Source organism: Ipomoea nil, unplaced genomic scaffold (genome assembly GCF_001879475.1).
Source record: "Ipomoea nil cultivar Tokyo-kokei standard unplaced genomic scaffold, Asagao_1.1 scaffold2926, whole genome shotgun sequence".
Classification (NCBI taxonomy): domain Eukaryota; kingdom Viridiplantae; phylum Streptophyta; class Magnoliopsida; order Solanales; family Convolvulaceae; genus Ipomoea; species Ipomoea nil.
In genome coordinates this window covers 1,178,943-1,202,901 of record NW_017619354.1, presented here as the reverse complement: position 1 = coordinate 1,202,901, position 23,959 = coordinate 1,178,943, and the positions used below count along the sequence as shown (strand labels likewise).

The 23,959-nt window shown below is 35.1% G+C and overlaps 4 protein-coding genes across 6 annotated transcripts in view; 2 read left to right on the top strand and 2 right to left on the bottom strand.

Annotated features, from left to right (window-relative positions):
* LOC109161997 (polyneuridine-aldehyde esterase-like) overlaps positions 1 to 2,645 on the top strand; it is a 6,962-nt gene extending 4,317 nt beyond the window's left edge. The window contains exon 4 of the mRNA XM_019310614.1: positions 2,562 to 2,645. The gene's annotated coding sequence lies outside the window, so the exon portion shown is untranslated. The remainder of the gene's footprint in view (positions 1 to 2,561) is intronic.
* Positions 2,029 to 23,959, bottom strand: LOC109161991 (B3 domain-containing protein Os01g0234100-like). Of its 3 annotated transcripts, XR_002050989.1 has the most exons (6): positions 23,619 to 23,959; positions 15,927 to 15,964; positions 15,698 to 15,842; positions 15,409 to 15,615; positions 13,699 to 14,656; positions 2,029 to 2,039 (listed from the first exon to the last, which is right to left on the bottom strand). XR_002050989.1 is itself a non-coding variant. In XM_019310608.1 (5 exons), the coding sequence occupies exons 1-5, from the start codon at positions 23,808 to 23,810 to the stop codon at positions 13,940 to 13,942; spliced, it is 1,299 nt and encodes a 432-aa protein (XP_019166153.1). In that variant the 5' UTR covers positions 23,811 to 23,959; the 3' UTR covers positions 13,641 to 13,939. The 3 variants fall into 3 exon arrangements, 2 of the variants coding, with proteins under 2 accessions (XP_019166153.1, XP_019166152.1); XM_019310608.1 differs by lacking the exon at positions 2,029 to 2,039 and having other exon boundaries at positions 13,641 to 14,656; XM_019310607.1 differs by lacking the exons at positions 2,029 to 2,039; positions 13,699 to 14,656; positions 15,409 to 15,615; positions 15,698 to 15,842; positions 15,927 to 15,964 and adding exons at positions 20,939 to 21,939; positions 22,710 to 22,916; positions 23,036 to 23,198; positions 23,283 to 23,323.
* LOC109161995 (polyneuridine-aldehyde esterase-like) lies at positions 2,331 to 6,864 on the top strand. Its single transcript, XM_019310611.1, has 3 exons — positions 2,331 to 2,971; positions 6,195 to 6,317; positions 6,418 to 6,864. The coding sequence occupies exons 1-3, from the start codon at positions 2,498 to 2,500 to the stop codon at positions 6,712 to 6,714; spliced, it is 894 nt and encodes a 297-aa protein (XP_019166156.1). The 5' UTR covers positions 2,331 to 2,497; the 3' UTR covers positions 6,715 to 6,864.
* Positions 7,359 to 9,853, bottom strand: LOC109161993 (B3 domain-containing protein Os01g0234100-like). The gene is made up of 6 exons (XM_019310609.1): positions 9,788 to 9,853; positions 9,429 to 9,466; positions 9,182 to 9,344; positions 8,902 to 9,108; positions 8,217 to 8,268; positions 7,359 to 8,112 (listed from the first exon to the last, which is right to left on the bottom strand). Exons 1-6 carry the CDS (start codon positions 9,821 to 9,823, stop codon positions 7,373 to 7,375), a joined length of 1,236 nt encoding a protein of 411 aa, XP_019166154.1. The 5' UTR covers positions 9,824 to 9,853; the 3' UTR covers positions 7,359 to 7,372.

Here is a 23,959-nt window from a genome sequence, read left to right as displayed (position 1 = left end):
TCTTAATTGTTTCTTCATCTCAATTGTATTTTTAAATCTTAATTCTTTGTTGTTTGGTTGTTTGTATTTTTTTTGATGTAGTAATTAAAATATTCAATTTGGTTGTTTATTTGTATTCTTTGTTGTTTGACGTCTCTTAGGCAACTCAATTTAGTGAATTGATACAAAGACGACAGACTCAGCTCGTGTGCTACTGATTCTTCAATTCTTTTTTTTTTTTTTTTTTTATCATACAAACTCTCAAGTTATTCAATTTTCATGACATGTAATATAATTAAAATTACGTATTGTTGCATTCAAAAAAAATTACGTATTGTTTTATAATTCTTGTTTATTGTTTTATTTACATCGTTACGCGACTTAGTAATTCTGATTTCAGAATAATATATTCAAAGAATTCGTTTCTTGATTAATTATTTATTGATAGTGTTTCTAAATAAATTTTTATTTTTTCTTTTGGATTTTATGTCTTCTTGAAAATATTCATCTGGGTTTGTGAAGTGTAAAAAGAAAAGAATAATTGAGCAACTAACTCAATCTCAAAAGGGAGCTCTTGAAAAATTCAAGACAAAAAAAACTCAACTATTAGATGATAATTTTCCTATAGAAGATCAAGATGATTGTGAAATTGGAACAAATTTAAATATTATAGTGTGCACAACGATGATAGTTATCACTGTGGCAATGAAAATAATAAGAATGTTGATAGTTGTTTAGATGATGTTGGTCATAGTTATAAATCAAATGATTCACTTTTATTTGACCTATATGATCCAAGAAATTGGGATGCTCTTATTCTACATTAATAGATATTCTTGTGAAAGATGGTCCTAAAAGAGATTTATCAATAAATAAAGGTCCTAAAGATGGTTTAAGTGTGCACGGCGCATGTCAATTTTTAAATGAAATTTTAGATGTATTTTTTATACAATATTTATGTTTTGAATTTTTGACACAACTTTTTGTACAACTATTATTTATATATAGAAATTTCTTGAAAAAAGGGGTCCAAATTAAAATATTGCATAGGACCCCACTTTTTATTGGAACGACCCTGCATGATTTACATGCTCTTTGTCGGGTGGGGTTCTTCCTTTTGAAAGAAGAGTAATGTTACCTTAGTCAATCTTACAAAGTCAGTACATTTCTCTTCTCTAGCCACTACATTTCTACTATTACATGATGTGACAATTGCCACATTAAAAAAAATGCTAGTCATATAAAAACAAATAATAAAATGTAGTGTTCTCATCATTGATATAGTGGATGAAAGGTCTCACTTAAGACTTATGTTTAACAATAATAGCAGGCACGTAATGAATTTTGAGGTAATAGGAATGTTATTCCATAAGGAATATAATAGGGATGGAATATAATAGGAATTATATTCTACTGTTTGATTCGCAGAAGGAATAGACTTTAGGAATTATATTACTTTTGGTTGGTTTAAGGAATAAAAATGAAATATGTTTTAAAAGACATAAATACCCTTATAAAAATATGTGGTGGTGGTGGTAGTGGTAGTGGTGGCGACGGTGGTGGTGGCGGTAGCGGTGGTGGTGGTGGCGGCGGTGGCGGTGGTGACAGTAGTAGCGGTGGCGGTGGCGGTAGCGGCTGTGACGGCGATGGTGGTGGTGGTAGCGATGGCGGTGGCAGTGGTGGTGACGGTGGTGCATGGTGAAATAGAAAATAAATTTAATTGGGGGTAAAATATAAAATAGCAACTTTAGGTAGTGTTTGGTTGACAATTCGTTAAAACATAACTATAAGATTTGATTACCCCTTTAATTAAAAACTTCATTCCGTAATAAAAAGGTATCATTCTATGTTATTAGTAATATGATTTTTAGATTAGTGTTTTTAGATTTTTTTTTTTTGTTCATATTGGCGCTTTGAATGTTATTATTTATTTATTTATATTATGATCAATTGCCTTGACTTTTTATTTTGTATTTTAAAATTCTTTATTCTCATTATAGGGTAATACATAACCAAACATCAATATGTGTAATTATTCCAATTCAATCATACTACCAAACCTGCAAAATACTTTCACTAAAACTCTTATCATTACCAAGTATTTGATTTATATTCTGACTCCAATTTCATGTGCGAACCAAACACACCCTAAGATTTATATTTTAAAAATTTCCAACAAAAATGATATAATTGAATCCAAGTTATTGCTATATATATGTGCATGATTAATTAGAACACACAATCTTAACTTCTTCCCAAACTGTGTGTGGGAAGAACACACAATCTTATCTTCTTCCCAAACTGTGTGGGAAGAACACACAATCTTTATCTTTTTTGATTGGTTGGAGGATGACTCAACTCTTATATTCAGTCCGATTCATTACTAGCCTACGACATAAAAGAACAAACAACCTTATCTTTACATTTTACTCCGTAGGCTGCTGCCTGCTCACATCTCCAATCCTCTGTGGAGTCAAAGGATTTTGAGAATTTCGTGTCCAAAAGGATCTTATTAACAATGAAGAACTTTAACAATTTGATGCTGGGTATTAATCTTCTGCTCTTCTTTCTCCGATCTGCAGAAACAGCAGCGTCGCCAACTGATGAACTCATCCAGCCTAATAATAAGTCCCAGAAACACTTTGTCCTAGTTCACGGCGCCTGTCATGGAGCCTGGTCGTGGTACAAGGTTATCGCGATGCTTAGATCTTCAGGTCACAACGTCACGGCTCTGGATTTGGGTGCCTCCGGGATCAACCCTTTCCAAGCGCAGGAAATCCCACACCTATCTGATTATTTCAAGCCATTGATGCTCTTCATGGCTGCTCTTCCTCCGACTCAGAGAGTCATTCTCGTGGCTCACAGCTTCGGTGGTTTCGCCATTTCTAAAGCAATGGAAACCTTCCCAGAAAAGATTTCTGTTGCAGTTTTTGTAGCAGCCAGCATGCCTGGCCCTCTCCCATTCCTCAACATTTCCCCCCTCATTGCAGAGGTATGGTAGGTTTTGTTATTATTTATTTATTTATTAATTTTTGAGTCACACTTGTATTAGACCGGCTCATGGATAAGGTAATCTGTTGGTTGGCCAACCAGTAACGGAGCCAGGATTTTCAATGGGTGGAGATAAAAAAGCAAAGGTAAAATGCATTAAAAAATATTGAAATACAAAATATCAAATATGAATAAAATTGTTAAACAACTAGGCCAACTTTCGTCCTTAATAATTAACATAAGCTGGAATGCATAAGCAGTGAACTGCTGACCTTTCATATTATAAGAAAATAATGTCCTGTTTAAATCTTTGTATATTTAATATATATACAATTTATATGGGGTAGGACCAATGTTTCAAAAATCCTGCCTAGGCACCGATTAATCGGCGCCTAGCGTATCACTATAATCGGTGGTCTAAGCGCCTAGCTGGCTAGGCGACTGACTAGGCCGCCTAAGTGCCGTTTAGGCCGCTTAGGCACTGACCACCTAGGCCTCCTAGGCCACCTTGTCGGCCAATTAACTATTGGTCCATTCTTTTTTAAATGAGTTATTTCATTCAAAACAACATCGTTTTGAGCGAAATAACCATAAATTGTTCAAACTTTAAATGTTTTGTAGGTTAATATTTAATATTTTAGTATTAACTATTAAAGTATTAAATAGTTTATAATTATCAAGTCTTAAAAAATTTAAAAATTTTAAAAATAAATATTACACTGGTACCTAGGCACCGATTAATCTTCGCCTAGGCGCTAGGCGCTCCCCGAGCGTCCGATGGGCGCCTAGCGATTTTTTCAATCATGAGCAAAGCAGTAGGGGCAGTTGCCCTGGCCAACACTATTATAAAACAATATGAAATGTGTTAGAACGACTAAGAAGCAGTATTATTACAAGAGAATCAAATTTTAAACCCCTTACTTTGTAATACCTTGGGTATTTATACATGCTTAATTGACAGGAAAGGAAAGGAAGGAAATTAACAAATGAGTTAATACTCAAAATGGTCCCTCGACTATGCCATAATTACCAATTTGGTCCTCAACTACCATTCTTACCCAATTAAGTCCTCAACTATGTAACTTTTACTCAATTAAGTCCTCAACTATACAATTCTTACCCAATTTAGTCCCCAACTATACAATTCTTACCCAATTTAGTCTTCTGTATTAATTTGATTGTTTGTTGACTGTCAAAAGTCGGGATAAAATTATAATTTTACAAGATTTCTCCTTCCTCTCCATTTAGCAGCGCCAAACCATGCAGCAATACACTCCGATCAGATTTCGATCGTCAAAAAATCGTTGGAAATCAAATTCATGGGCTATCCGATGCATAACCACTACTTCGATACTGACAGGTTTAGAACCCAACCGGAGCTTATTGCTACATGGTTTGGCGCTGCTAAATGAGGAGGAAAGAGAAAACTTGTAAAATTACAACTTTATTTCTACTTTTGACAGTCAACAAACAGTCAAATTGACAAAGGACTAAATTGGGTAAAAATTATATAGTTGAGGACTTAATTGGGTAAGAATGATAGTCGAGGACCAAATTGGTAATTACGACATAGTCGAGGGACTATTTTGGGTATTAACTCTTAACAAATTTAGGCTTAGGAAACCCAATCGTTATGCGTTGGATCCGTGTCCAGCATGCTTGCTGGACACGGGTAACAGTGCCGTTAGGCACTGTTATCTCCTTCTTCTTCTTCTTTTTTTTTTTTTTTTTTTTTTTTTTTTTTTTAAATTTCAGACCGCTTCATAGGAGTATATGTTCATAATTTTATTACTATATTATTAATAACTGTACATTCATAACTCCATAACTGTACGTTCATAACTCCATAACTGTACATTCATAACTCCATAACTGTACATTCATAATTTTCGAAGCTCTATGTTCACAATTTTAGAGCTCTATGTTCATAATTTTATCACTATATGTTCATAATTGTAAGTTCATAATGTTAGAGCTCTTTGTTCATAATTCGATCAATAACTGTACATTCATAATTCCATAACTGTAGATTCATAATCTCATAACTGTAGATTAATAACTCCATAACTGTAGATTCATAACTCCATAACTGTACATTCATAACTCCATAACTGTACATTCATAATCTTCGAAGCTCTATATTCACAATTTTAAGTTCCATAGTCATAATTTTATCACTATATATGTTCATAATTGTAAGTTCATAATGTTAGAGCTCTGTGTTCATAATTTCATAATTGCATAACTATACATTCATAACGGCATAACTGTACATTCATAACGGCATAACTGTACATTCATAATCCAAAAATAATAATAATAATAACGCCGTTAACGGCAAAACGCGCGCGATTTTTTTTTTTTTTTTTTAACTAAATGACGCGTTTTTTTTTAAAAACGACGTCGTTTTGGGCCTGTGTCCACAATTCACTGTGGACACGGGTCCAGGGCATAATTTGCCTAGGAAACCTCCTTATTCTGATTTGGTCTTAATACCTTCTTCCAAATTTTCACCTCTATGACCAGTTGAGCTACCCATGCGGGCATTTGGTCTTAATTCCTAATTTTATTTTTGGTAGAGAAAGAGAGGCTAAGCCTCGAAATTATCTAATTCTACGGATGAGGGCGCTGCCCGCATATTGCTCAATTAAAGTATCCAAGCCATCCGGGATGTCAGCCACCAAATTTTAAATACCGGCGAAGGAGAAGGCGACCTCCTTCGTTGGAAAAATTGGTGACCGGTGTCGCCGACCACCAAATTTAAAAAAAAAAAAAAAAAAGAAAAAAAAAACACAAATGCAAGTCTCACTTGCATTTGTGTTTGATCAATTCTGACATCAAACGCATCTCTCAAATGTCTTTTTCATATCTTTGTCCAATTTTCAGCAACGTCATAATTTTGGAAATATATATTTGTTTGTTCATATTTCAGTCATTTTTCCAACTGAAATATGTGTGTGGTAGTCTCTACTAAAAGATTAAGTTAATAATTATACTTTTAATTTGTATATATTATACTTAGTTGTATTGGGTACTTTTAATGCTGATAATTTTTTTATTTTTATTTTTGAAATAATGCTGATAATATCTATTACGTACTACCAAACAAAAAATAGTATACTGTATACATACAATTGTATTTGATACTCTGTGCAATTTAAAAAATGTCATTAATATAATCATATATACACATCTAATGGCAAATATTTTTGGTTATGTAAAAGGCATTCAGGAGACAGGGTCCTCTCCTAGATAGCAGATATAGTTATGACAATGGTCTCAATAACACCCTAATGTTTGACTCCAAGTATATAGCAGAATACATGTATCAGCTCAGCCCAGTGGAGGTAAGACTATATATCTAATTATTAATTAATTACATTGTTCCACAGACAAAAACTTAGTATCAGAACATTACATTGATTTTGGGTAAATTTATGAGCATAGGATTTGGCACTGGCAACCACATTACTGAGGCCCTTATATCTGTTCAGTTTAGTGGATTTCATAAAAGAGATGATTTTGTCCCATAAGAAGTATGGGTCTGTAGACAGAGTTTACATAAAAGCAGGTGAAGATAAGAGCTGGCATATCAAAGGTCTTGAGCAGGTGATGATACTAATCAATCCTCCCAAGCAAGTGATAGAGATTGCAGGGAGTGATCACATGGTGATGATGTCTAGGCCTCGAGAGCTTTTCCTTCATCTTCTCTCCATTGCTCAAACATCATTAATAATTGTGTGACGGGTTAGTGATCTGTCTACTTTAAACATAATCTCAACACTGTCGCTATGGAGTTTTGGACCTTGATCCCTTCCCCAAATTAATACTGTCTACTGAACCAGTGAACTAAGTGTTGAATAAATACAGTCAATATTTCTTGTGGTAATTTTATATTATGTCCTATTCTTATGGAATTCGTTTAGACTTGTTAGTGGGTAGAGTGTTCATGAGATCGAGCCTTTGACTTTGTGTGCTTCAATAATAGAGTCAGTAGCATTTAAAAAAAAAAAATAACAATATTGTAAATGTACTTTATACTTAATTAGTGATGGGGGTTTTTCCACTTAGTTATCAAGCTATGCTCAGTAAACTTTCTGTTTGGATCCTGTGGTTTCCTGGCCTCCCTCCATCCTAGCTCAGCTTGCAAGAAATTCTTTGCCTTTGATCTCTCAGGATTTCAATGGAGAAGAAGTTGTTTGATTCCAGTGCTTATTATTTCTGGCCTGCCACAAACTCCAACAAATTAAACCATCATAATTTCTCCGCCATATATATATATATATATATATATATATATGCATCAGAAAGCTAAGTTTAACTCCAGCCAATGTTGAAAGGATATGATGTCACATTCACCACACTAACTCCTCCCACAGAATCCCAGGGAAGACTTGTGAGATCACCAAGGCCTTGTAGCCATCTCGCAGAAAGCCAAGTTGCATGTCGCGAATTGTGTCTCAAGAGCCTCTCTTTCAACTTGAACATCCATCATGGCTTCTTTTAGTTCCATAAGCTTTTTCTCAACAGATTCTATTTCTCTGTTCAAATCATTTTCTTCAGTTATGATTTCAGAATGCCTACTTGCTTCATGGGAACCTTGAAATTCAATTGCACGACTTGAAAGTTTGCTTAGTCGCTCTTGCAGAAAACCAACGTCCATACCCAAGTGCATAAAGCCTGATAATGTGGTGTCCCAACTCTTGAAATCAGTCAGAGGTGTGGAAAGAGTACAAGCTTTGATATTGTCAGCTATGCTAACTGTTTCCAAAATGATCCCAACAGCCAACGTATAGTTAATGTTCTCAGCAAATCCATCATGTAGATATGATTTCTGAGCACAACACAGCTCATAGTATTTCAGACGTGCTGAGATGGAGAATTTTGAGTCCACAGGGCACCCATTTACAACAATGCTGAAATTTTTCAAGTCCACAAAAAATTCCGTGGAACTGTCATCCTCAGTTTCTGCAGGGGAATCCTCGTTATCATTCTCAAAAATAAACCCTTCATCCCCTAACTCGTAATCCGTTTCTGGCTGGCCATCATTTTGACAATTTTCTTCAAGATATGGTGTCTGGACTGTCTGCTCTACCACAGTTTTCATTTTTTGGCATACATTAACATCCTTTGCTGCAGTCTCTGAATTTCAATGGCATGACCATATTCAAGAACAAAAAGATGACATAGCTGGTGTAAACCAAAGAATTATATACTGGAAAAAAAAAAAAAACACTCTGAAGTACCTAATTGTCTTTCATGCATATGATCCGAATTGTTGGCTCTCACTGTGTAGACCTGGGGAAATGCTTACATTATAAGTTGATAAAGTTGGGAGATTTTTATACATTACAAGAACTAGAAATCTTCCCACAAACCCCACCCTGCTGATGGAAGGCATGTATTTTAATTGGCATCAGTTTGATGATAAAAAATGAGGTTCAAGAAAGCGAAAAGATTAGGAAGGAACTAATAAGGCTACTACAAATGTAATCCTAGTTAATCGTTCCTCAACCCACAGTAGTTTAACTCATTTTAAATTTTTTTTTTTTTTAAAGGAGATCAGCAAATTAGTACCAGATAATTACAGAAAATGCAATGAGTCAGTCATGAAAATCAAAAGCTATCTTCACTTTTAAAATTGGTCACAAAGTAAAAATGAGCCGTTACTTGAAGGAAAAATTATTGTCTTCATTTGGATAGACCAAAAATAAAACACAGGGCACAAAGCATTCAGTTGCCAGACCAAAGATTTATGAGAACATTGTAAGTAACAGCAGAATGAAAATGGCACTAATGTGATGTTTTCATTGTCACTATGTTTGTCCACAAACAGATGAGTTAGATATTTTAAAGTGCAAATAAAAGTTTAGGAGGGGGATAGACTGGAAAACAGATATTCTTAAAATAGTGTTGAAATATATAGTTTACCTTGAATTTGTATTGCTGTACCAAGTGAAAGACAACTGCATCACCTTCTTGCAAGTTATGGGCAAGGGAGAATCCTCTCCATCCACCACAAAGTCGTTGCCTTTCTGCTATGAATTTGGTCTCATACTGCTTCTCATTGTCACCCTCCAATTGTATTGTATGATCATGAGGGGGTAAGTACATTTTACAGAAATCCGGTGGAAGGCCCTGTAGCAGAGGAACTTTGAGGTTGAATTCTGATAAATCTATTTTTTTTTTATAATAATAATACTGCACTTACCACCCAAAATCCAAGTGTAGCATAGGTACGGCTCAGGAATTTAATGAAGCTTGGTTGGGTTGGGTCAAGACTGGCTTGAAGGGCCTTTGCTTTCTGCATGGTAAGTGAAGAATAAGCTGCAGATTTCTTACAGCTTTCTTTTATCATTACCCCTGCTGGTTTCCTGCGTTACAAATAACGAAAGTTAGGATCAAATAGTAAAGAAATCTCTAAATTCTCACAGTTATTAGTTCAAGTATTCACTAACCTATTGGTGGCTGAGACTTCACCGTTCAGAGGAGTTCCCTGCAAAAAGAAATGAAATGAAAACCGTTTCTTAATCACCATCCTTGCGAGCAAAATTCTTATTTACTAGTTCTTGGGCTTGGCAGGTAACCAGATACGAAAAAGAAGAGATTTCCCCCTTTTTTTCCAACAAGACCTAGGGTACTGGGAAGAAATCCCAGTTCCATTTGAATATACACATTAAAATTTCAGAACAAATAAAGGTGGCAACTTTGTGAATATAACTTGAAATGGAAAATGTATCTCCAAGGAGCTAAGAAAGATGCAGTGTAAGAATAAAATAAAAAGAAGAATAACCTAAGAAACACACTGAGTACTGACCATAGAGGGAGAAACAGAGGAGCTTGATTTGTTCATGAAGCACTGATACAGGGAGAAATACACTGGTCTATTCCTTCTTTTCTTCTTCTTCTTCTTGGTGTTCTAGATTTTTCTCCGGCTTCTTCACTTCTTTGATCAATGGTTCTTCGGAATTCTGCTCGATCTTACTCACGTATTCACTCGGTTACAGACATCAATATTTTTCTATGTGTAATTATCAACGGCTATAACAGATGCTTTGTTGGAGCAGACGGGCAGTGTGATTTTCTATTTTTGTAAAAAGTGTTTAGTGTGTACAACACTACAACTGTACAATGTATTGCCATATTGGACTAAGATTTTTTTTTTTTAAAAAAAAAAACGGATTGCCTTACTAGTGACTACTTCACTTTTTTTTTTTTTTTTTAATTTCTTCAAATTTAATTTTTGAAAGAATTATATAATTACAAATTTAATACATTAATGCTAAATATTTATGTAACAAACATTAAACAAAAATTACAATAAATATATAATTTATTAACTGAATGTACATAATATATACAAAAATAATCGACCATACACATGATGAATTTTGGTCCACAACATAATAATTGCAATAAAATAAAGATATATAATTAAAGTTTTATTCTCCAATATTTCATATATCTTATGAAAAGGATTGACTACATTATGTCATTTCGTTATTATTTGTTGGGGGATTTGGGAGGCTCGTTTTCGAGGGATGTTGTGAGGTTTTCTCTGGCTTATTTGCGTGAACGCTAGCAGCGTCCTATGGCTGGTTTATTGAAAGTTAATGTGGACGCTGCTGTGCGGGGAGAGGTGAATATGGTAGGGGGTAGGTTGGGTGGTTCGTGATTATAACAACTCCTTTATAGCTGCAGGTGCAATTGCGAAGGAAGGTGCGTGTTTGCCTCGTGAAGATGAAGCATTGATAGTCCGGGAGGCCCTTAGTTGGTTGAAGGATAAACATTATGATGATTTTGTGCTTGAAACGAATGCTAATCAACTGGTTGATAGTCTTTATAAGGATAACATCACCCCTTATGGTCTGCTTCTTCAGGATATTAACTTTCTTTATCTTTATTTGCACATGTCAATTTATGTTTTGTAAAGCGATCGACAAATGTTGTTGTTCACCTTTTGGCTCGAGATGCTACTTTTAGTTCTGGTAGTCGGTTTTGGTGTGATACCAACCCCTCGTTTATTTCTAGTGCCTTATGTAACGTCTTGATGATTATATACAAGTTTGTTTTGTTTGGTTTTCTAAAAAAAAAAAAAAAAAAAAAAAAAAAAAAACATTATGAGTAACATCAAATTGAAAAGGACACCAATATTGGCTTCTTACAGAGTAAAGTTAGTTTGAGCATTTTCAATAGGAATTTTTATATGGTTTTTTTTCAAATTCAAAAATTAACATGAGTATTTCGACAAATGGAGGGTGAAGTTTTTTCATGATTTTTATTTGTGCAAATACAATTCTTTTGTGGGGTCCATTAAATATGAATAAAAGCAAAACAGACTTTATAGGTGTCAAAATTATTTTTTCGACTGGTTCAGGCACGCTTACTCTCTCAGATTTTCGACTTTGCACAACTCAGATAGTGTATGTGTGTGTGTGTGTGGGGGGGGGGGGGGGAGGGGTGGCGGGCGACTGATGATGGAGATATTGGAAATCGCCCAAAAATAGGGACTTGAGGTCCAAGAGCCCAGAGCCCGAGGCCCGAGAAGAAGGCCGGCGACCCAAGATAGAAGACCCACGCCTAGCAAAAGGGGCTCGGGGGCCTAAGACAAAGGAGCTAAATGAGGCTACTCGAGCAGGGTGGATGGGTTCGAGAGAGAGAGACCTGGGGCTCGGTCATCGTTCTGGCTCGGAACCTGTCTCCCGGGCCGGAGTGGCCAGATTTAACCCAGTTTTGCGGCCCATCATGAAATTAGTTAAATTAGTTGGAATCTTCTTTGAATAAATTATCATTGTATAGTTATTACAAATTATGTTCTATTCCTAGAAAATCCTGTAGTATTCTTACTTTAATACACTCAATATTTTTACTACAATTATCGCTTTTACTATTTTACCCCTTTAATTTATGCGAGCTTAGTTGGTCCATACAAGGGTAACGCACCCATAAAAACCACCCTTAATGTGAAAACGTGATAACTAATCTAAACTATTAAATCAGAATGATGCACGAATGTGATTAACATGAATGAATCACATGGATTAAGGAAACAAATTCCTTTAAAATATTAAAAAAAGAGTTAATACCCAAAATCGTCCTCGACTATAGTGGTTTTTCTCAATTTCGTCCTAAACGACTTTGGTGACCTAATATCGTCCTACACTTTTGTGTTTCGCTCAATTTAGTCCCAGACTTTTGTATTTTTGCTCAATTTAGTCCCTCATTTGTTATTTTGTCCATTTGGTGTTAAATAAATAGACAATTCAGTAATTTTAATATTGGCATCTCTTTACTCATAGACATGTGAACTGCGAAATCCCCTTTTTTTTACGAATTACTTCCAGAATTACTCCTAAAACTGCGAATATAAAATTTGATTCGCAGGTCCGGGAGTAATTCTGGGTATAATTCGTACAAGAAAGAGGAATTTCACACTTCACAAGTTGAAAGTAAAGAGAGATCAATATTGACATTACTGAATTGTCCCTTTATTTAACACCAATTTGACGGAATAACAAATGGAGGACTAAATTGAGCGAAACACAAAGGTCACCAAAGTCTGGGAGAAAAACCACTATAGTCGAGGACGATTTTGGGTATTAACTCATTAAAAAAATATAGATCTAAATCAGTCATATTATAAGCTGTACATTTCTATACATAATGTTGTGCATTCCTATACTGAATGTCATGCATCGATAACTCTCTGGTTGTGCACTTAAACACGGCCAAAAAATCCTACGATCCATCGCGCTAAGAGCACTAATGCACATCTCACCAGCCTACGATGCACAACTTACAACACTGAGTTGCACAACCAGCACACCCGAATGCATAACTGTACTACCGAGACGTGTATATATACACCAACATCCAAATATAGTCAATATTATACTTAAAAAAAAAAAAAAAAAACGAGCAAAAGAATACAAAACACTGGTCGATTTTCATGAACGAACACTCAATCAATGATGAAGAAGTCACGACTCTAAATCGCAACGGTGATAATTCAAAAAAATAAGAAACAAATTTGGCCAAAGATTACACATGTGCTCATAAACCTTCTGTTTGGATCCTGTGGTTTCCTGGCCTCCCGCCATCCTAGCTTAGCTTGCAAGAAATTCTTTGCCTCTGATCTCTCAGGATTTAAAATGGAGAAGAAGTTGTTTGATTCCATACCTTATTATTTCTGGCCTGCCACAAATTCCAACAAATTAAACCATCATAATTTCACAGAAAGTTTAACTCCAGCCAATGTTGAAAGGATATGATGTCACATTCACCACACAATCCCTTAATTGCCATTTTACACCACACAAAAACATGAAGCAAAAGTTTCATTCTCCCTGCTAGCTACACAGATGAGATGGAGATATATATATATGTTAAACGCCCACATTTTGGTCCACCAAAATTCTTCAGTCCCCTGAAACTCTCCTGTAGCAACTCTTTACAGACTAATCCCCCTTTTCCTCCTCATTCCAGATAAGTCTGAAATAGGGATTTTCATGATCAGATCACAATCTCTTTGATTAAACAGATCTACCAAGATTTCAGTATCCCAGTAAACCAGCCTCAAATAACCACATTTAAAGACTACATTAGTCTATGTTGTTCAATTTGGTGATGGAAGTATAAAACAGTGCTGCCATATCAAATTATCACTCAAAAATCAAAATACATAATTGTAATTATAGATTAACCATTAGCACAAAATTCATACAGTACCAAAGTTCCATCCAGATTTGGACCAGGAAATGTAGTAATGAGCTTCTAAGTCTTCTACTAACCTGGCTAATCACTACATAGCTAAAACAAACACTGAAACAGAAGCTTCCTGCCTGCATCTTACATTCTTTTTCTTCTAGACTAGAAATGGATCAGAGGATGCCCAATACATTATGTACACAACTAAGTCATATAATATAAAGGTAAGGCATCAAACAGATTAGACGGAAGACTTGTGAGATCACCAAGGACTTTTAGCCATCCCGCAGAAAATCATGTTGCATATCAGGAATTGTGTCTCAAGAGCTTCTTTTTCAACTTGAACATCCATCATGGCTTCTTTTAGTTCCATAAGCTTCTTCTCAACAGATTCAATTTCTTTGTTCAAATTATTTTCTTCAGTTATGATTTCACAAAGCCTACTTGCTTCATGGGAACCTTGAAATTCAATTGCACGAGTTGAAAGTTTGCTTAGTCGCTCTTGCAGAAAACCAACGTCCATACCCAATTGCTTAAAGCCGGATAATGTGCTGTCCCAACTCTTGAAATCAGCCAGAGGTGTGGAAAGGGTACAAGCTTTGATATTGTCAGCTATGCTAACTGTTTCCAAGATGATCCCAACAGCCAACGTATAGTTAATGTTCTCAGCAAATCCATCATGTAGATATGATTTCTGAGCACAACACAGCTCATAGTATTTCACACGTGCTGAGATGGAGAATTTCGAGTCCACTGGGCACCCATTTACAACAATGCTGAAATTTTTCAAGTCCACAAACGATCCGGTGGAACTGCCAACAATAGTTTCTGCAGGGGAACCCTTCTTATCATTCTCAAAAATGAACCCTTCATCCCCTAACTCATAATTCGTTTCTGGTTGGCCATCATTTTGACAATTTTCTTCAAGATATGGTCTTTCATGCATATGATCCGAATTGTTTGCTCTCACTGTGTAAACCTGGGGAAATGCTTACATTGTAAGTTGATAAAGTTGGGAGCTTTTCTACATTACAAGAACTAGAAATCTTTCCACAAACCCAGGGCATGAATTTTAATTGGCATCAGTTTGAAAATAAAAAATGAGGTTCAAGAAAGCGAAAAGATTAGGAAGGAACTAATAAGGTATTAAGGCTACTGCAAATGTACTACTAGTTAATCTTTCCTCAACCCACAGTTTAACCATTTTTTTTTAAAAGGAGATCAGCAAATAAGTACTAGATAATTACAGAAAATGCAATTGGTTAGTCATGAAAATCAAAAGCTATCTTCACTTTCAAAATTGGTCACAAAGTAAAAATGAGCCGTTCAAGTCTCATAAATTACTTGAAGGAAAAATCATTGTCTTCATTTAGATAGACCAAAAACAAAACACAGGGCATAAAGCATTCAGTTTCCAGACCAAAGATATGATATGAGAACATTATAAGTAACAGCAGAATGAAAATGGCACTAATGTAGTGATGTGATGTTTTCACTGTCATTATGTTTGTCCACAAACAGATGAGTTAGATATTGAAGTTTGGGAGCCCATTTCATGTGACCCACTGAAGTTTACATTTTACTTCACTAAGAACTAGGAGAATACTTCTAACTTAATTAACACTCTAACAAAGTTATGGAAATGTCATTCTAGCACAGTGCTATATTTTGTGAGGGATAGACTGGAAAACAAACAGATATTCTTAAACTAGTGTTGAAATATATAGTTACCTTGAATTTATATTGCTGTACTAAGTGAAAGACAGCTGCATCACCTTCTTGCAAGTTATGGGCAAGGGAGAATCCTCTCCATCCACCACTAAGTCCTTGTCTTTCTGCTATGAATTTGGCCTCATACTGCTTCTCATTGTCACCCTCCAATGGTATTGTATGATCATGAGGGGGTAAGTGCATTCTACAGAAATCCGCTGGAAGGGCCTGTAGCAGAGGTACTTTTGAGGTTGAATTCTGATAAATCTATGGTTTTTCTAAAAAAAATTAAAAAAAACACTGCACTTACCAACCAAAATCCCTGTTTAACATGGGAACGGCTCAGGAATTTAATAAAGCTTGGTTGGGTTGGGTCAAGACTGGCTTGTAGGGCCTTTGCTTTCTGCATGGTAGGTGAAGAAAGGGCTGCAGATTTGATTACCCTTGCTCGTTTCCTGTGTTACATATAACAAAAGTTAGGATGAAATAGTAAAGAAATCTCTAAATTCTCACAGTTATTAGTTCAAGTATTCACTAACCTATTGCTGGCTGAGGCTTCACCGTTCAGAGGAGTTCCCTGCAAAAAGAAATGAAATGAAAACCGCTTCTTAATCACCATCCCTTGCTAGTCAAATTCTTATTTACTAGTTCTTGGGCTTGGCATGTAATCAGATACCAAAAAAAAAAAAAAAAAAAACAAGAGATTTCCCCCTTTTTTTTCCAACAACACCTAGGGTACTGGGAAGAAATCCAGTTCCATTTGAATATACACATTAAAAATTCAGAACAAATAAAGGTGGCAACTTTGTGAATATAACTTGAAATGGGAAATGTATCTCCAGGGAACTAAAAAGAAGAACACTGACCATAGAAGGAGAAATAGAGGAGCTTGATTTGTTCATGAAGCACTGGTCTATTCCTTCTTCTTCTTCATCTAGATTTTTCTCCCGCTTCACTTCTTTGATCAATGGTTGTTTGGAATTCTGGTCGATCATACTCACGGATTCACTCACCATTGTTGGGACCACGCCTAAACTCGCCATGACAAAATAAGCCGACACCTGTATCCTCGCTTTTCGCGTACAGACATAAAAATTTTCTATATCAGATCATCAAAGATGTTTGGTGGGGACTCGGTCCAGAATGGGATTAATGTGATTTTCTATTTTTGCATATAGTGTGTACTGTGTAGTACACTACAACTGTACAATGTGTTGGACTGGAGAATGGAGATAATTTTTATTTTTTAAAAAAAAAAAAAAAAAACTAGAAAACTAAATAATAATTATAATCAAAATTGAAACAATTCACGGATGAAAACTATTATTTTCTACAATATTATTAATTACTTTTTGTCACGCGATTTGCCAAAAAAAAATGGATTTCCTGATTAATTCATTTTTTTAATTCCTCCAAACAGTTCATTTTTTCAAATTTAATTTTTTAAAGAATTATATAATTACAAATTTAATACATTAATGCTAAATATTTATGTCGACAAACATTAATAAAAATTACAATAGATATATAATTTATTAACTGGATGTACATAATATATATAAAATAGTCCATTATACACATTATTGATCTTGGTCCATAATATAATAATTGCAATAAAATAAAGATATATAATTAAAGTTTTATTTTCCAACATTTCATATATCTTTTGAAAAGGATTGATTACGTTATGAGTAACATCAAATTGAAAAGGACACTAATGTTGGCTTCTTAGAGAGTAATGTTAATTTGAGCATCACCAATAGAAATTTTTATATGATTTTTTCAAATTCAAAAACTAACATGTACGGTGAAGTTTTTCTAAAGATTTTTATTCTTGCAAATACAAATTTTTTGTGTGGTCCATTAAATATGAATAAAAGCAAAACATACGTTGCAAGTGTCAAAATTAATTTTTCGATCGGTCCACGCACGTTTACTCTCTCGAATTGTCGACTTCGCACAACTCAGATAGTGGGGACTGATGATGGAGCTATTGGAAAGCGTTCAAGAATAGGGACCCGCGGTCCAGGAGCCCAGAGGCTGGGGCCCAAGACCCATGCCTAGCAAAAAGGGCCCAAGGGCCTAAGACAAATGACCTAAATGAGGCTACTCAAGTCGAGTGGTTGGGCTCGAGAGAGGGGACCTGGGACGGATCATCGTTCTGCCTTAGAACCCGTCTCCTGGGTTGGAGTGGCCAGATTTGACCTAACCCGCGACCCACCATGCAGGTTGCTCATTTGATTTTGGATGAATAACTAATTACTAATTTTAGTTGAATATTGTGATCGTTTATGAATTGTGTTGAAGATCATGTATTAAATTTAGTCATTTCAATAATTGTTGCATATTTTTGTGCCTTACCGTGTACATTTTTACCTTCCAATGCATATTGTTATGCCTTCCAGAGCACATTGTTGTACGAACCTTTCGGTGGACATTGTTGTAGATCGTAAATGGTGAATTTTTTTTGTTTTTAAATATGAGTTGATTTAAGGCTGAGATTCCTCTGACCACCCATTTGGAATAGTAACAGAGATGCCATTATAGTAAAATTGATCTATATAACTATTAACCAAACAAGATAATATTACATATTCACAATCTAAACCAAACATACAAGATAATCTTACATTTCAAATTCTCGCGTTACATTTCATGAGGTAATTTTATTACCTTAAGTAATGTTACATTTCATGAGGTAATTCTATTACCTAAAGTAATGATACATTTCAAAATCTCGCATTATATTACTTTTTCATGAGGTGTATTGCCTAAGTTAATCTCATATTATGTGAACCAATTGTCCCTTAGTATGATGTTTGTATTGATCCACAACATGACAAGAATCCATTCTAATGCTGGCCTTCATTTTGAAAAACTCCTGGATATGGCTTGACAAATTTTATTGAACTTCTGCGCTTGTGATTATCTTTTCATGCAAGATCAATAATATTACAGAGATCAACAATCAAATCATGAGAACATACAAAAGAAAGAAAGAAATAAATAAATAAATAAATAAAACGAAGAAGTAATATTAAATGACTAACCAGGATTTGAGGTTTTCTCATAATCATTTAAATTCATAAGGAAAATAGCTGCATTTACAACATCTCGACCATTTACCCTTACAATGTTAACCTAAAAAAAGTGATCCTAATTAATAACCAATAATATATATTAGGGAAAGGGATCAAATAGGCCCTCGAACTTTAGCTTAAAAGTCAATTAGGCCCCTAAACTTTTTAAATGTACAATTACACACATCAACAATTCATTTAAGTGCAATGAAGCCCAAAAACAAATTAATGACCTGCTATCACAGGTCATTAGGGTTCAGGCTGCCTTCCGACGAATCCAGCAAAAAAAAAAAGTGACCGGCGAAATTTTCAACAAAAGAAGTGATCGGCGAAATTTTCGACAAATTTGGATCGGTTGCTGGTCACCTTTTTTATGTCAGAAAATTCGCCGGAAGGTGGCCTGTACCCTAATGACCTGTGGTAGCAGGTCATTAACTTATTTTTGGACTTCATTGCACCTAAATGAATTGTTGATGGGTGTAATTGAACCTTTAAAAAGTTTAGGGACCTAATTAACTTTTAAGCTAAAGTTCGAGGGCCTATTTGACCATTTTCCCTATATATTATTTTCTCTAAGAATTAACAACTATATATTCCATTTAAACACAATAATAGAAGATGACTACAGAACAGTCCTAGTGAAATTGGTATTCAAAAATCAAAGTAAACATGTTTCCAACTTATCACAATTTTGCACTCAGTACGTGGCATCTTTAATTTCATGCACAATGTGCATATTATGTGCCTGAAATGGGCTTCACATTTGAACTAAAAAAAAATTCAAAAAGATAAGTTACCTTTAATTTGTAAGGTTCAGTCAAACAAAAAATTAAAAGATCTCTTTTAATTTAAGTAATCGGTGAGCGATTGAGAATGCTCTCCATCCAGCACTCAATCCATGCCTCTCCAAAAGATAATTAGTTTTGTATTCATTCCCCATTCATCTACCAACACAATCGCAGAGTCCTGACTTGGTAAATATAAGTCACAGCAAACCTTTGGAATATGCTGCAATTAGAAAGGGGAGGGAGAGAAGAAATAAATACAGCTAAAAATACAAGTAGGGATGTCAATGGTAGATTGGGCAGGTCTAACAAGACAAAATTTAAAATTAAGGTTGATAAAATATCAGCTCAATAAGCCCGAAACCGATAAGTTCAATGGTCTGAATGGACTAGCCTGAACCAATAAGCCCGATAGGACTAGTTTGAAAGCAAACGAGTTGGCTCGATTGACATCCCTACTGACAAGTTATTAATATAGACATGATGGGATAAAAATTTGAATATTACCAGCCAAAACCCATGAACAACATTTGATGGGAGCATACACTTCATGAAGATAGGGTATTCATCTTCTAGACATGACAACACCCTTTCTGCTCGCTCCAAAACAGAGAACTTAGCTTCAACATCATCATAGGTGACATTACATGTAGTCACCCTTTTACGCTTAGAACTGTACATTAAATAGGGAAGGGAATAAGAAAACTATTCAAAATGGGAATCACATTAAGTAAAGGAGACGTGAAAATCTACAGAATAAAGTGCAAACCTCTCTGACATTCTAAGATTATCTTATTTTACCTGCTAACCATGCAAATAGTTTCTTGTCATTTTAAAAATTTACTCTGTAATTAAATGGACTTTTAATCCAAAATCCAATTAAATGAACAATGGAGAGATTAAAAAGAATATCACAATTGATAACACAGCACAATTAGGGCTCTGAGCACCCACTTGTCATAAAATTGTACACTCATTAGCAGAGATAATTTTGCACTAATAAGTAATAACTGAGTATCATAATCTGCAACATAAAATTAAAGGAAAATTACATTTTTTTGTCCTATAATTATACCTGTGGTACAGACTTAATTAGTTCCTGAGTTATATGTTTGAACATCTTTAACCTCTAAGTTATGCATAAACTGACAATTTTAGTCCTTGAATGACCAAATTAGGCAGAAATAGTCTCCTAGAGACTAAAATCGTCACTTCACGCATAACTTAGAGATTAAAGATCAATGGTCACACATATAACTTAGGAACTAAGTCTGGACCACTAAAAGACCAAAAATGCAATTTTTCTTAAATTAAAAGCAAAGTTGAAGTTCTAATGAATTTTATGCAAAATCCAACAAAAATTCACATTGTAGAACTTAAGCAAATTTATGAAACAGAGAGCTAAAGATCATAGATATGCACTGACATCAAAAGCATAAGCACGAAAACATCAGTACCCATAGATCCTTAAGCAAAAAATACAAAAGAACAAGAAAAAGAAAGAATATTAGTCTAACTTGTTTAGCCTTAGATTTGACACTTTCAGGCTTCTTGCAAACCAGCTTTTTCTTGCTCTCCATTGTCATCTTCTTCTTACTCTGCAAGCAAACAGATAACTCTCTGGTTGTGCAATGAGTCAGTCATGAAAATCAAAAGCTATGTTCACTTTCAAAATATCACTCAATATACATAATTGTAATTATAGATTAACCATTAGCACAAAATTCATACAGTACCAAAGTTCCATCCAGATTTGGACCAGGAAATGAAGTAATGAACATCTAAGCCTTCTACTAACTTGGCTAATCACTACATAGCTAAAACAAACACTGAAACAGAAGCTTCCTGCCTGAATCTTACATTCTTTTTCTTCTAGACTAGAAATGGATCAGAGGATGCCCAATACATTATGTACACAACTAAGTCATATAATATAAAGGTCAAGTATATATGCCTCAAACAGATTAGAGGGAAGACTTGTGAGATCACCAAGGACTTTTAGCCATCCCGCAGAAAACCATGTCGTATATCAGGAATTGTGTCTCAAGAGCTTCTTTTTCAACTTGAACATCCATCAAGGCTTCTTTTAGTTCCATAAGCTTCCTCTCAACAGATTCAATTTCTTTGTTCAAATTATTTTCTTCAGTTATGATTTCACAATGCCTACTTGCTTCATGGGAACCTTGAAATTCAATTGCACGAGTTGAAAGTTTGCTTAATCGCTCTTGCAGAAAACCAACGTCCATACCCAAATGCATAAAGCCAGATAATGTGTTGTCCCAACTCTTGAAATCAGTCAACGGTGTGGAAAGGGTACAAGCTTTGATATTGTCAGCTATGCTAACTGTTTCCAAGATGATCCCAACAGCCAACGTATAGTTAATGTTCTCAGCAAATCCATCATGTAGATATGATTTCTGAGCACAACACAGCTCATAGTATTTCTGACGTGCTGAGATGGAGAATTTCGAGTCCATTGGGCACTCATTTACAACAATGCTGAACTTTTTCAAGTCCACAAAAGATCCGGTGGAACTGCCATCCTTAGTTTCTGCAGGGGAATCCTCCTTATCATTCTCAAAAATGAATCCTTCATCCCCTAACTCATAATTCGTTTCTGGCTGGCCATCATTTTGACAATTTTCTTCAAGATATGATCTTTCATGCACTGCTCTCACTGTGTAAACCTGGGGAAATGCTTACGCTGTAAGTTGATAAAGTTGAGAGATTTTTCTACATTACAAGAACTAGAAATCTTCCAACAAACCCCACCCCACTGATGGAAGGCATGAATTGTGATTGGCATCAGTTTGATAATAAAACATGAGGTTCAAGAAAGCGAAAAGATTAGGAATGAACTAATAAGGCATTAAGGCTACTACAAATGTACTACTAGTTAATCTTTCCTCAACCACAGTTTAAGTCATTTTTATTTATTTATTTATTTTTTTAAAAAAGGAGATCGGCAAATTCGTACCAGATAATTACAGAAGATGCAATGAGTCAGACATGACAATCAAAAGCTATCTTCACTTTCAAAATTGGTCACAAAGTAAAACGAGCCATTCAAGTCTCATAAATTACTTGAAGGAAAAATTATTGTCTTCATATGGATAGACCAAAAACAAAACACAGGGCACAAAGCATTCAGTTGCCAGACCAAAGATATGATATGAGAACATTATAAGTAACACAGCAGAATGAAAATGGCACTAATGTGATGTTTTCATTGTCATTATGTTTGTCCACAAACAGATGAATTAGATATTTTAAAGTGCAAATAAAAGTTTGGGAGCCCATTTCATGTGACCCACTGAAGTTTACATTTTACTTTACAAAGACCACCGAGAATATTTCTAACTTAATCAACTCTCTAACAAAACAGTGCTATATTTTATGAAGGATAGACTGGAAAACAAACAGATATTCTTAAACTAGTGTTGAAATATATAGTTACCTTGAATTTATATTGCTGTACTAAGTGAAAGACAGCTGCATCACCTTCTTGCAAGTTATGGGCAAGGGAGAATCCTCTCCATCCACCACTAAGTCCTTGTCTTTCTGCTATGAATTTGGCCTCATACTGCTTCTCATTGTCACCCTCCAATGGTATTGTATGATCATGAGGGGGTAAGTACATTCTACAGAAATCCGCTGGAAGGCCCTGTAGCAGAGGCAATTTTGAGGTTGAATTCTGATAAATCTATGTTTTTTTTTAAATAATAATAATAATAATAATAATAATAATAATAATAATAATAATAATAATAATAATGCACTTACCAACCAAAATCCATGTGTAACATGGGAACGGCTCAGTAATTTAATAAAGCTTGGTTGGGTTGGATCAAGACTGGCTTGAAAGGCCTTTGCTTTCTGCATGGTAGGTGAAGAATGAGTTGCAGATTTCTTACATCTGTCTTTTATCATTACCCTTGCTCGTTTCCTGTGTTACATATAACAAAAGTTAGGATGAAATAGTAAAGAAATCTCTAAATTCTCACAGTTATTAGTTCAAGTATTCACTAACCTATTGGTGGTGGCTGAGGCTTCACCGACAAGAGGAGTTCCCTGCACAAAGAAATGAAAACCGTTTCTTAATCACCATCACTTGCGAGTAAAATTCTTATTTACTAGTTCTTAGCCTTGGCAGGTAATCACATAAGAAAAAGAAGAGATTTCCCCTTTTTTCCAACAAGACCTAGGGTACTGGGAAGAAATCCCAGTTCCATTTTAATATACACATTAGAAATTCAGAACAAATAAAGGTGGCAACTTGTGAATATAACTTGAACTGGAAAATGTATCTCCAGAGAGCTGCAGTGTAAGAATAAAAAAAGAAGAATAATCTAAGAAACACACTGACCATAGAGGGAGAAACAGAGGAGCTTGATTTGTTCATGAAGTACTGGGACAGGGTCAGCTGATCGTCTATCCCTTCTTCTTGCTCTAGATTTTTCTCTGGCTTCACTTGTTTGATCAATGGTTCTTCGGAGTTGTGCTCGATCATACTCACCGGTTCACTCGCCATTGTTGGGACCACGCTTACACCCGCCATGACAAAATAAGCCGACACCTGTATCCTCGTTTTTCGCGTACAGACATCAACAATTTTCTATATCAACACTTATAAAAGATGGTTTGTTGGGGCCTCGGTAGAGAATGGGATTAATGTGATTTCTATTTTGCAAAAAGTGTTTAGTGTGC

Coding starts and splice junctions, on each gene's coding strand:
- LOC109161995 (XM_019310611.1), top strand. CDS start 2,498: ATGAAGAACTTTAACAATTTGATGCTGGGTATTAATCTTCTGCTCTTC. Junction 2,972..6,194: donor TTTCCCCCCTCATTGCAGAG/GTATGGTAGGTT, acceptor GTTATGTAAAAG/GCATTCAGGAGACAGGGTCC. Junction 6,318..6,417: donor ATCAGCTCAGCCCAGTGGAG/GTAAGACTATAT, acceptor TTATGAGCATAG/GATTTGGCACTGGCAACCAC.
- LOC109161993 (XM_019310609.1), bottom strand. CDS start 9,823: ATGAACAAATCAAGCTCCTCTGTTTCTCCCTCTATG. Junction 8,269..8,901: donor TACAGCAATACAAATTCAAG/GTAAACTATATA, acceptor GCATTTCCCCAG/GTCTACACAGTGAGAGCCAA. Junction 8,113..8,216: donor TATGCATGAAAGACAATTAG/GTACTTCAGAGT, acceptor ATTGAAATTCAG/AGACTGCAGCAAAGGATGTT.
- LOC109161991 (XM_019310607.1), bottom strand. CDS start 23,810: ATGGCGGGTGTAAGCGTGGTCCCAACAATGGCGAGTGAACCGGTGAGT. Junction 22,917..23,035: donor TTACACATGGATTTTGGTTG/GTAAGTGCATTA, acceptor CCTCTGCTACAG/GGCCTTCCAGCGGATTTCTG. Junction 21,940..22,709: donor TACAGCAATATAAATTCAAG/GTAACTATATAT, acceptor GCATTTCCCCAG/GTTTACACAGTGAGAGCAGT.